The sequence below is a fragment of the Synchiropus splendidus genome, chromosome 15 (genome assembly GCF_027744825.2).
Source record: "Synchiropus splendidus isolate RoL2022-P1 chromosome 15, RoL_Sspl_1.0, whole genome shotgun sequence".
Classification (NCBI taxonomy): domain Eukaryota; kingdom Metazoa; phylum Chordata; class Actinopteri; order Syngnathiformes; family Callionymidae; genus Synchiropus; species Synchiropus splendidus.
Window position 1 is genome coordinate 5,907,303 of NC_071348.1, and position 12,016 is coordinate 5,919,318.

Here is a 12,016-nt window from a genome sequence, read left to right on the forward strand (position 1 = left end):
TATTCCGCAGAGGTGAAGCAGATGAGGATGAAACGGTCATTGATTTCCTCACCGCTGAATTAGCAACGATCCAGTTGCCATTTGTCTGAACCTAATGTTGTTTTTATTTGATCAGGGGGGTTATTCAATCTAATATTTCCCCACAAATGTTTGGACTAGTTGTCGCCGGGATCCATTTAGCTGCGCAACCTCCAAAAATGCTTTCACTTCCCAAAAATCGAAACACTGGGATGTCAACAACAACAACAACAACAACGAGAGACTTAACAGGTCTTGTCAGATCACCTTAAAGAGGCAAATTAGAGTACAAATAATAAAAGTCATTGTTATAAAAATGATGATCTGATTTAATTCGGATAAATCACTAGGTTATTCAGGAGTTCTTTGGGGCTAACTCGCATCAGGTTGCTCAATCCAAAAAGACTTTTGTTGAAGAGTGATGGAGAGAGTTGAGGATATTAAAACTGGTCAACAATCCGAGTGACTTAGTTCTACAGTAGCGTGAGAGGATTCAGTGGCAACAAATCAACGATGACTGTCATCTTATTTCAACATTGTGTGCGTCATTGCTGAATTCATTCGGCACAATTTGGCCATTAGCAATAGGTCCATGTTAACCTATCTCCAATACCACATGTGCACTAGATGGAGTTCAGAGTTCAGTCACAGTAGCCTCGTCTACCTGCCACCACAGCCACCACAGCTCAGGGATGCCTCCACCTTCCGCCTATCGTCAGTAACAAGAAGCCACTCCGGCAATTCATTCCCACACTGCTGCCTGCTGCCGGAGATCTTCTTCGTATTACTACTCTTTGATAGCGATGTCGCTGAGATCAAACTGGGATTAATGTGGGGAGACATTAATTAGGACGCTGTGTTCTGGTCTTCTTCTACTGCCTTTTAAAGCCTGATCGTGCTACCGTGCTTTATCTCTCTTTGTGCTTCCTCTGACTCTTGATCATTTTTAATCCGACACTGCTGGAAGCGAAGGGGCGGTCTCGCGGTCCGATGCAGTGTCGCTGCTAACAAGTGGAGTGATAGTGATTGTTTTGTCGGGAAACCTTCATGAAGCCCACCTTGGAATTCGCACATGTGGCATGAAGACCACCTCAGGACTTCAACCTTCTTACTCTACCGCGGTTTCCACAATAAGTCAGTCATCAGGAAACTGAATAATATGACCACCTTGATACGAAATGGCAGGAATGACGTTATCGGTGCTTGGCGAGTTTGAGTTATTCGTATTGACAGCTGCGACCGTGACACATTAGAAGCTTCGATCCAAGGCTTCCGACACAGGGGAGACGATGTTCAGTGCTTATTAATATTGACCAGGATATTTACATGGGCAAAGGAGAAGACAATGACTGCCTGAAGGCCTTGCACGAGTCAGTTTGATCCCATCGCTTGGTTTCTAAATCCGTCCTCAAATCCATCAGTCTGTTTTCTCTTTCATTCACTCCCTGTCGGCAAACACGTATTTTAATCAACTTATGTTTGCTATCTGATCTGGGAGCAGACCATCTCTCTACAGACTGCCCGAATTGGATTAAAGTAATTGGCGAGCTTTGGCTGATGTCGACCTCGATGCGCGCCGTGTGCTAGTCACTGCTTTGTTTTGCCTTTTTTTTAGAAAGTTTGGAGAGTCGAAATGAAACAAGCAGCTGTGAAAGGACTTTTTCTGTTTGGCTGCTGCTTGAATTGAAGTTCCTGCTCATCAATCACGTTAGCATTTTAGCGTGGTACAATTTCTTTTCTTCCTATTAGACTCACTAGACATATTCATCAGCATCTGTTACAGCTGCACGCCACTCATACCGCCACAGGTTCCCAGTACACACCCAGGAAACAGTGTGTCTTTTTATTTCTGAAGAATTATTTGTTTCTTTCCCCAAGTTACCTGTTAAAAAACATTATTAAATTCCCTCTAGTGGCCACCAGGCAGCAGGAAGTGACAGGAGATAAAAGAATTTCAGCTTGATAATGACAGTGAATGGCACTTAAAGCCATCGATGACACAATATTTCTGCAGTTTGCTGCCAGCTGTTGTCTTCTCCATAAAACCGCATGATAACATTTTCCCCGGATGAAAGCATATAGCTCACAAGATCTTGGGCAAAGATTACTTTTCCACGCTCGCCACAGGATGACGGTGTTTGAAGATGCTAACTTATTCGAGCCGCCGGCGCTGCCCTGTAAGCTCAGAGGGGGCGCATTAGCACAGATCCTCCCAGTGAAATGAAAGACTCTGAAGATTCTCCGAACACAGAAACTCTTGATATTCCGATGAGATTCATTGATTCTCTGCAGTCCAGAAAATTGTGAAGGACAGATGACTGAAGTAAGTTCACAGACGAGTCACTCAGAAGTGTTCTCCAGACTACACGCAGCATCACTGCGCCTCCACCTTGTCCTCTGAGACAAACCCGCCGTGGATGGATTAGAGACAACAATTGTGCTGGGGATGAAGAGGAGGTCCTGCTCGAGGAGGAGAAATCAAAACTGGCAGTAGAAGGAGAGAAAGAAGGCCGCGGAAGATTGATATCTATTATTCCTCTGAGAAGAAAATTGAGACGAGGGCTCAGTTCCCATGGCGATGGCTCTTCTAATCTCTGTGTGTGCTTTCCAGTGATGTGATGTTGCAGCAAGGCCGATGCTAGCATCGATTAATCAGCCGATTATATTGACAAAACTCAAATTTGATTTCACAAAATGTCATGTCCAACATTCACGGTCCAACAGTGTCTCCTCTTCACATGTCCATCTGAACCCCCCATGTCTCCTCATTTCTCCACTGTCCCTTTGATGACAGTCTCAGTACCTTCATCTCTGACACTCATTTCCTTGTCTGGGCCCATCCTGCCCATAAAGTCAGTCCATTCAAAACTTCTGAAGAGGCTCCATGTGTCATCTACAAAGTCATATCATCTAGCAGACTTATGACGTCATCAGGAAGCCAGTGTAGCTGGCTCAAAGATATCAACATGCTGGTTCATCCATATGAACTATCCGCATGGCTGAGTTTCATAAAACCAACCAGCGGCTGGATTTCGCAGCGAAACATGAAAGCATGATGAGAGAACCGTCTGTGGCTCGGACCCTGTGGCCAAATGGAGATAGGGTTGAGTGAGGCCGTCGCTCACTGTGAACGCAATCAGGACCCAAAGGCGTCACAGAATCTCCCGCTATTGTTTACTCATCATCCTGATCTTCCACCCTCTCGGCAGCAGACACTCCATCGTCCCTCGGCTTTGTCAACAAAGATGATGAATTCACAAAATACGAATGGAAATACGCCTCCGACACCTTCAGCCCTTTGCAAGTCGCAACAAACAGGATTAGACTCGGGCGGGAAAATGTAATTCGGTGCTGAATCAGACGTCTGGAACTAAAAATGAGACTCTACTTAATACTGTTTTTAGTTTCAGAGGTCAACATTCAGAATTTTGACAAGTGTCAAATTAGATTACCAACAACGTCTCAGACACAAGTCAGAACACATCAGTTGTTGTTGTTATGCTTATGTTCTGTTCCTCATACATGATCTTTCATCACCATGTTTTTACAAATTGAAATTATTTTAGTCCTGTTTCTGAATAAATATTATGTTTTAAAACAGTAAAACAAAATTATTTTGATATTAAAAATAATAATTGAAAAAACAAAAACAATCAAGTGGAGCGTGTCAGAAATGATCACAGAACATTGTTACTAGCTTTCCGTGAAAAATAAAAAATATATAAATTTAAAAAGGAATATAAACTAATCAAAGAATAGCAAAAATATTTAGGCCTTTAGAAACCTTGCTGACCAGTGACAGCCCACAATCATGACATGATGCTTGACGCATGATGATTACAGAGGTAGCAACGGTTGCATTTTTGGGGAGGGAGGAAGTGAGACAGGTTCTTGTGAACTGGAAGAGCTAGGAGGCGCCGGCGAGGCTCCTTATCAGATTCCTGAAGCGTTGACTGAGTCGGTGAAGCATGCAGTTGTTTCACCTTTGACCAGTAACGACGCTGTAATGAAGCAAAACCCAAAAACCACTTCCACATTTCTGAGTCTGAGGTTGAGTGTGTTCATGTGTTTACACTTGCACACATACTTGACACACATGGTTGTTATTATTCCTGCCGTGTGTGAGTCAATGTTTTTGTGTGTCATTTCTGCTTTCTGAGGGGTTTGTGTGACGCTTGTCACATCCCACTGAATCGTCCAGGAAGCACAACTATAGAAGAAGAAAAAGACGCCAAAAAAAGTGTTTTTATCTGATACAACATGATAAGTTCAGCATGCGAGAGGGTAGCATTCACACACCTGTACCACCCAGACCCATGCCCTGAATGGAGGCTCCATAACAACGTGAGCGTAAGTTAAGACTCTCTGCAAAAAGAATCAGAACCACAGTGAAAATCTGGGATGTGAAAATTCACGACGTGCTGATACTGTCAAGAGCGAGGCGCAATATGGTGAGGGAGTACAGTGATGTCAGCATTTGCTCTCTGCACATCACCTGCTGGCCGCCTCATTGAGCTGCAGAACACCTCCCTGACACTCCGGCTCATTAGGACGAGGCGAAACGCAGCCGGCACATTTACGTTGGAACGTGTATCAGAGCCCTGAGTGACCCCTGCTTTACACAAGCACACTGTATTTACCAACAACAAGCAAGACAAGAATCAGATGTGCGTGCGTAGCAAACGTTCTGGGGAGCATATTTACAATTTCATATCCTCTTGTCACCAAACACGTGGTGTGCAAGTGTGTTCACCTGTTTGTTGATTTATTTATCAACGCTGTATTTGTTGTTTGAGCGTATACGTGTGAGCCTCCCTGACCCACCGACAGTGTAAAGCAGAGTCGCTCCCCCCCACGTTCCGACTCACCAGCTGGAACTAATTAACAGCAGCTCTGTCCGACTGAGGACTCTCACTCTCTGACACACACATCTTTCTTCCTCCTCCTCCCGCTCCTCCTCACCTCCTGCCATTCCTCCACTTGTTTTTCCCCTTCAAATCTCCTCCTCCTCCTCGCACACACTCATGCATGCTTGCTCTACTCACATGTAAACACACAGCAAAGACAGATTAGCACGCGGCTCCCAAAAACACTGCCCTTGTAGCAGCAACACAAGCTGTGAATGAGTGATTTGCCGCTTCAGTCACAGCCCACAGTTCATTCTATCACAAAAACTTCACCTCACTTGAGGTGTACAAAAAACATCTTTCAAACACACACACAAAAAAAACATCAGTGTGAAGCTACAAATTCACAACTACAAGCCACGACTGCTTTGTGACATAGAATCACTAATTTTCCATGAGAAACAGCTGAACTCAAGCCAATTGGAGTCTGGTGCTAATGGCTATGTACAGAACTTTATTACATGTTTAAGGTGTTGGACAGAATAGTGAGCGTAACGTTATGGTGGACTGGTGTAGCTCCCAGGTCATGCTCTGGAAGTTGGGAGAGCAACACTAGGATATGCCCATTTAGGAAAGGTGGCAAAGCCTTGCTCAATAACAAGATGTCAAATCTCTGGAGGGAATCCAACCAGCAACATTCCGAATGCCAGCTGAGTATTTGACCTCTCAGCAGCCCCAATAAGTCAATAATGTCAGGGAATGTCGTAAATATTCTTTGAGAGTGAAGGGAGACGCCAGTATCTGGCTTTAAAAAAGACAGTGGTGTTGTATTGTTTTCCAAATAGTCCAGTGAAATGCAAAATGCAAAGCAAAATTTTTTTTATTATTTTGTCAAAATAATTGAAATTGAACATTAAATTACGCAATACATTGTTTGTTTTGGTTTCAGTAAACACTAAATTTCCTGTTAGGAAACTTGTTTTCTGAGCAAAGTCTGTTGTTTGGCATGAATATAATCGTGGAAATAAAAATGAATGTATATACTGTTGAATATAATTGGAAAATAACTCTTTGGTGATGGTGAATAACCAAGATGTTGAAACGAGCGCCAAATTTTGACTTTAATGAGAGTGGGCTGAGGGCTGTAGGGCAGGGGAATCGAACCGTAATTCTGAGTCGTACGTGACAGTGAAAATATCTTGAAGATTTTAGGGTCAAAAGTTGAAGTCAAATGTAGCGAGAACTCACGTGTCAAACGTTGAAACGATCCAGAGAGTGAGTTTACTGTGGCTGCCGTCCAGAGAGTGAAGTTCAAACACATGTGGAGCTCTTACCTCGTCTAACTGGAGGTGGATCACTTCAAAAGTTCAGCGTGATGACTGGTTCTCCAGCAGGGAAACACATTGTCCTGGATGGAGCAGAAGATCCAGAAGATGAAGATCCAGCAGAGGTGTGACTCCAGCAGCAGAACCAGCGGTGAGTCTCCGGAACTCGCCGGGTCAAACTGCCTCTTTTTGTTGTGCAAGCTCAGAGAAACCACATCCCGTCACATATTTACCTCCCACCTCTCTCTCTCTCTCTCGCTGTCTGTCTCCTCGCTGATGCTGCCTGTCTGTCTCTCAGTCGTCCTGCTGATTGTCTGAAGCAACTGAAGCTCCGACTGTGGAGCAGCAGCTTCTCCTCTCTCTCTCTCTCCGGCAGCAGTTCCAGCTGACTGAAGAATCCATCTGAGGAGACGGAGAGAGAGAAGAGGAGGGGAGTGAGGGAGGAGGGGGCTTCACTGGGAAATACCAAAGAGGAGGAGGAGGAAGGACACCACTGCGAACAGAAGGGGTGATCTGACTCGAATCTTCTCAGGAGTGACTCAGTTAGTTAGTTAGTTAGTCACAGGATATCACTTTTTGGGAAGAAACTCCTCCACGTCATGCTGCTAGAGGTGAAGAGGAGAGAAAGGAAGTCTGTTCTGAATCATGAATGAAGGATTTGACTCCTCTGAGTGAGTCACTGGAGTGTCAAATTATTTCTTAATTTTTACAGAAATTTTTCGGATTAACGTTGCTGAATCAATTTTGATGTTATTGGAGTGACTACCAACAAAAATGTAGAGATGCTCGACCTTCCTTACGAAATGTTGTTATTTAGCGTAACAACTATTAGGAATGTTTCCATGAGTCCGTCTCCTTCAACTACTCCTTCGTGGTCAACTCTTCCAAGTCATCTGCCAAACTAATTTTCGGCGCAACCTTGTGGAGGAGGCCACATTGAGTGTCTCAAGTTTGACTTTTCATTTGGATGCAAGAATTGAGTGCTGGAAGCTCAGCTATTCTGCGCCCTCTAGTGGCTATGGTCTGCCACCGCAGGATTCAATACCAAGTTGGCGATGGTCGGAACAAAAACCTGAACCCACTGCAGCCCTTTGTGGGGCTAATTGCCCACCTTTGACCTAAAGTGAGCCGTCACAGAATTCTACAACAACTCGTACCGTTGGCAGACATTGAGTTCGATGGAAAGCAAACCACCGTGCCAAATGACTAAATGAATCCCGACAAAGACAGGTGGACCAACACCCACTTCACCACGACAAGCTGCCGCGCCTCTTCGGTTCCGATGGCCGTCCCTGAGAGTGGACCAGAAACAGCGATCAATACTTTGTTTGGAAGCGGGCAGACAGCAGTAGGATTCTTTGCCAGATAGTCAATAACGGAGCACTTACGCACACACAACTGTTTTGGGAGCCAGTAATGGGCACAAGGATGCATGTGTGCGATCCGCTCATGAATATTTAACACGTCCAGGTTAAGACCTCCTCTAGTTGTGCATGTATTATTGAGGACAGTTTGTGTATTGCTATAAATAAAGGTATGGTAGAGCGGTGATTTATGGAAGACGGGAGGGAGAGACAGCTGTTGAAGGAGGAGGACACCAAGCACCTCATCAGGCGAGTCCAAAAGCTGAAAAGTAAAGATTTCTGCACAAATCCTTGGGTTCTGTTTCTCCCAGCTAGCCAGGGAAACAGCGGCCGGACGTCGAGCTCGCTCGAGCGGGGCCTCGTGGACACCGTACCCGTGATTCTACTGCCCCCATGAGTCTTTACAGCGTCGTTGCATTTGGAAAGTTGATTCAGACAAAATGACACACCAACATGCACTTAGTGTGACCACTAGCAGCAGCACTACTAGTAGAAGTATATGTAGTGATTTAAGTAGAAGTGGTAGTAGTTGTAGTCCTACAAGGAGTAGTAACGTCAGCTATAGCAGTGGTGGCTGTATTTAAGGAAAGTAGTGGCAGTAGTTGTGGTGGTCTTAGTGGTTCTTTCACTAAAGTACATTAGTAGCAGCAGTAATAAAATTAGGAGAAGTAATGGTACACAAGTTTATTCAACGAAACGTTTCAAAGTAGACTTAAAATAAGACGTGCATTACTCGTAGTCGTATTCGAGGATTATTATTATTATTATTATTCATTATTAGTATTATTGTTTGGGTACCACTAGCAGTAATCGCAACAGTCCCAACACAGCTTTATTTAAAGAATGTGCTCAGGTTGACGCAAAAGCAAGCGCATGCTAGCATGCTATTAGGGCTGACTAATCGGAGTTAGACGCAAAAGCTGTAGTGTGTAAGTTGCAGAAAAGGAAATGGAAGTAGAAGTAGTAGTAGCACGGTCCTAATAGTAGTGCCGAAAAACAAAAACCCAAACAACAATACAGTTGTTTTCCCACTTTACAAGTCGAGAGACAGATTTGTCAATAACTCACCTGAGTGTGTTGGAAACGCGCTGGAATGAGTTTAGTATCGCTACTTCTGACAAAGATGCTAAAGCAACAAGAATTTTAAGGATTAAGACACACACAAAGGAACGCATATAGAGCTCTAATAATATTTGAACGGCAACTGCTGTAATCTTCATAATCACATTTTGTTTTTAATTCGGCGGCAGCGCAGTTATATGACGTGCAGGCGCACCATCTAGCGTCCAATCCGTGGAAGTTACCACGTCCAATCAGGTCAAGGCAGTGGAAAAACAAATTTAAAATGACAATAGAGATGTTTGAAAAAGGCTGCGTGAAGAGACGGTATAGGGAGGGACTGCAGAAAGACTTAAAGACCCATGGAAAGCTGAGAGTAAACTATGTTAAATAAGGTAAATATTATGTCGCGGTGAGTTTGAGAAACAATTCAAGGTTACCCGAGGAAATATACAATCCTCGATTTAATACACAAATGTATTCCCTCCCGATATAAGTGTTGTCCAAAAAATTTAAACGAAACGTTTATATAGTATTCGTGTCATGACGTGTATTACATAGCATAGCATAGCATAGCATAGCATAGCATAGCATAGCATAGCATAGCATAGCATAGCATAGCATATAGTTTAGTTTGCGTACATGATCATTTTTTTAACACAATGATGGAAACAACTAAATTCGGATATCTTCCATTATAATCATCCCTATATGTTTTTTAAACAATTTGTATGTACAGAATATATTCTTGATGTTAAATTTCATTATGCATTTTACGGGGAAATATCAATATTTTCAAGTTTAAATAAATAAATCAATAACCTATCTAGTTATTTGTAAAACTATGTATTGATAAATCCTTAGATAATAACTATGTAGAATATTGTGCATGATGTTTTATCTCAAAAAAGCATACAATTGAATGGCATATTTTACAGAATAAGTCATGTGTTTGATTTATAACAAAACAGTACACACAAAAAATGTTTAACTGATTTTCTGTCTGCAATTAACATCTTTGTCTCCTGGAGATGATTCCACATGTTTATACATGTGGGTGCGCCGTCATGTCTGTAATCTGTCCACACACGAGCTCAACGGTCATCATCAATCAAAGCTGCTTTCTCTTGTTTACCTGCGACTCAGCTGGCTTTTCCAGCAGTGGACGCCCAGCCGAGTGCTTCACCTTATAGGTCGGCCTCGACACAGGTCGACAGAGGTTTCCTGAGCTGCAGGGACAACCTCATCAGGTGCAGTGTGCTCCCCCTTAGATGTTTGATGCATTCATCACACTTGAAGTTGACTTATTTCTAATTATGTTATTTGTTTATTTACACTTCAGCTGAAATGTTCAGAGTCGTGCTGTTTATCTGGTGCCTGCATCGAGTGTCTTCGGTCTGTGTTGTGGTGAGTTTGATTTGTTTTTGCAATCTGGGTGCAATATACAGATTTATTAGAATGATGATGTGCTACAAAATCATTATTTTTTCCATATAGCATTTTTGTCATAATAATTACATTCTTTTTGACTGCTGTAGCATTTTGTATGTACTATTTCAGTGAAATAATTTGAGAAATGGTATGAAAGTAGGTCATTATAATTGATAATCTCTGTGTGTATTATTTAAGAACGTGTGTTGTGATATTTATTTTGAATAGAACATTTCAACGAAATAACTGCTATTCGTCATAAACTGCGGTCTGGTCATGGGGGCAGCAGTACGGCCCAGTCAACCTCGGGATTATCTATATCTCAGTCGGGTCCAGACACCCTGCAGAGAAAACCTTATAACCTGGGATCTTGTTCTTGAAAAATGATGTATATTGGAAAATTTTTATATTTAAAATCTGAATTAGTTTGAAGATGCACCTTAACTTTTTTTTTTTTTTTCATTCTCTCCGGCATGACGTCCTCAGCAAGGTGAGCGTCTTCTGTTGTCTGTCAATAAAATGATGAGATAAGGTGATTGAGAGTGTGTGTATGTGTATATAGAGATTTGCCCCGAAAATGACTATGTCCAGGATGAGATTGTGAACGTGCACAATTCCTTTCGGAGGGCCGTGTTCCCGGATGCTACCGACATGGTGATGATGGTACGTCTTGTTCACTTCATTCTCATTCTCTCTGTTTCCAGTGTTCTACTGAGTTGTGATCGTGAATGTTGAGATGTGAGCGAGACATGGGAGATGTTGAGGATAACCAAGTGAATTGGATGAATTGTAAGTGGGATTTTCTTTCCCTGGTCTCTCAGGAGTATGACGCTGATATAGCCCACATAGCCCAGGCCTGGGTGGACAACTGCATTCTGGCTCATGGACCCCCGCTGACCCGCATGCTGGGAGGTGAAACTCCCTTTACTATTTGACGATTTAAGAGTTAACTCTCCGGAGAGCCGAAATTTATCGAGCACTGAAGTTAATGTAGGGTTTGTTCTCAGCCTTGGTCGTGTCTCTCGAGAGCAGGTTATGAACTCGGGGAGAACCTTTTCTATAGCACCTCTCATCCACGGTCTTGGACTGAGGTCATCACCGCGTGGCACAACGAGGTGGACCACTACCAGTATCCCATTGGATCCACAACAGGAGCAGCCATCGGACACTACACACAGGTGATACTTGACTCTCAGGCTTCCCCCTGCAGTCCAAAAAAGTGTAGGTCACTTTTAATGTGATGAGCCCCTCTTTGCTCCCCCGTCATTTCTCAAGATTCAGTTCTTGGTGAAACAAACGCATGTTACGTGCCTGGGTAGGTGGTGTGGAACACATCCTACAAGGTTGGCTGCGGAGTAACGCTCTGCAGAGGAAACACCTTCCTATACGGATGCCAATACTTCAGAGCGTGAGTTTTCCACCTAAAAAATAGTTTACCTTTGTACTGGAATAAATCCATATGTCTTCACGAGCAGAGGAAATGTGAAAGGATATCCTCCGTATACTGCTGGAATCTCTTGTGCTGCTTGTCGCAGTGCACCTTTGGACCGACTCTGCAGTAAGTCATTTCACTCTCATCACTGTTTCTTGAGAAACCATCATGATATTTGTACCTCTTAAGGTCCAACAGACGTCTGTCCAGAAGTCAACCACTTCATCAACTGTCCTGCCTGGAAGAATTTATTTGGGTGCGACAAGGAATGGGTCCAGCGCTACTGTCCTGCATCATGCCATTGTCCCAACAAGATCATCTCGATTTTGTGAAGAAAACACTGCCAAGAGTTTCCTCTCCAAAGCTTCTCTATTGCTGGTTCCTCAAGGCCATTTCCTATCCCTCCATACCTGTGTAAAGACACCCTTATCGTTCGAGAGGGCCTTCATACGCGCCAAGCCAAGAGGTCGTTTCTGTCACTCGGTGGGTTGACATACACACATCTCGAAAATAAAAGCAATTCAAAAGGACATGGGTTCT

The 12,016-nt window shown here is 43.3% G+C and overlaps 2 protein-coding genes and 1 long non-coding RNA gene across 5 annotated transcripts in view; 2 read left to right on the forward strand and 1 right to left on the reverse strand.

Annotated features, from left to right (window-relative positions):
- LOC128746741 (raftlin-like) overlaps nt 1-8,767 on the reverse strand; it is a 69,480-nt gene extending 60,713 nt beyond the window's left edge. The window contains exons 1-3 of one of the 3 annotated variants that reach the window (XM_053844022.1): nt 8,623-8,767; nt 6,424-6,592; nt 6,200-6,273 (exon numbers count right to left, since the gene is read on the reverse strand). The gene's annotated coding sequence lies outside the window, so the exon portion shown is untranslated. Of the gene's footprint in view, nt 1-6,199; nt 6,593-7,436; nt 7,455-8,622 lie in introns of those variants that run through there. The other 2 variants (XM_053844020.1, XM_053844021.1) reach the window with 2 other exon arrangements.
- A 126-nt stretch (nt 8,768-8,893) lies between these two features.
- Nucleotides 8,894-10,020, forward strand: LOC128746839 (uncharacterized). Its single transcript, XR_008412597.1, has 3 exons — nt 8,894-9,008; nt 9,760-9,863; nt 9,956-10,020. It is a non-coding gene; the product is annotated as an uncharacterized LOC128746839 (long non-coding RNA).
- Nucleotides 10,021-10,320: 300 nt separating this feature from the next.
- On the forward strand, nt 10,321-11,998 carry LOC128746657 (cysteine-rich venom protein pseudecin). The gene is made up of 8 exons (XM_053843860.1): nt 10,321-10,332; nt 10,531-10,534; nt 10,607-10,707; nt 10,866-10,956; nt 11,077-11,222; nt 11,364-11,452; nt 11,520-11,602; nt 11,666-11,998. Exons 1-8 carry the CDS (start codon nt 10,321-10,323, stop codon nt 11,806-11,808), a joined length of 669 nt encoding a protein of 222 aa, XP_053699835.1. The 3' UTR covers nt 11,809-11,998.
- Nucleotides 11,999-12,016: the final 18 nt, after the last annotated feature.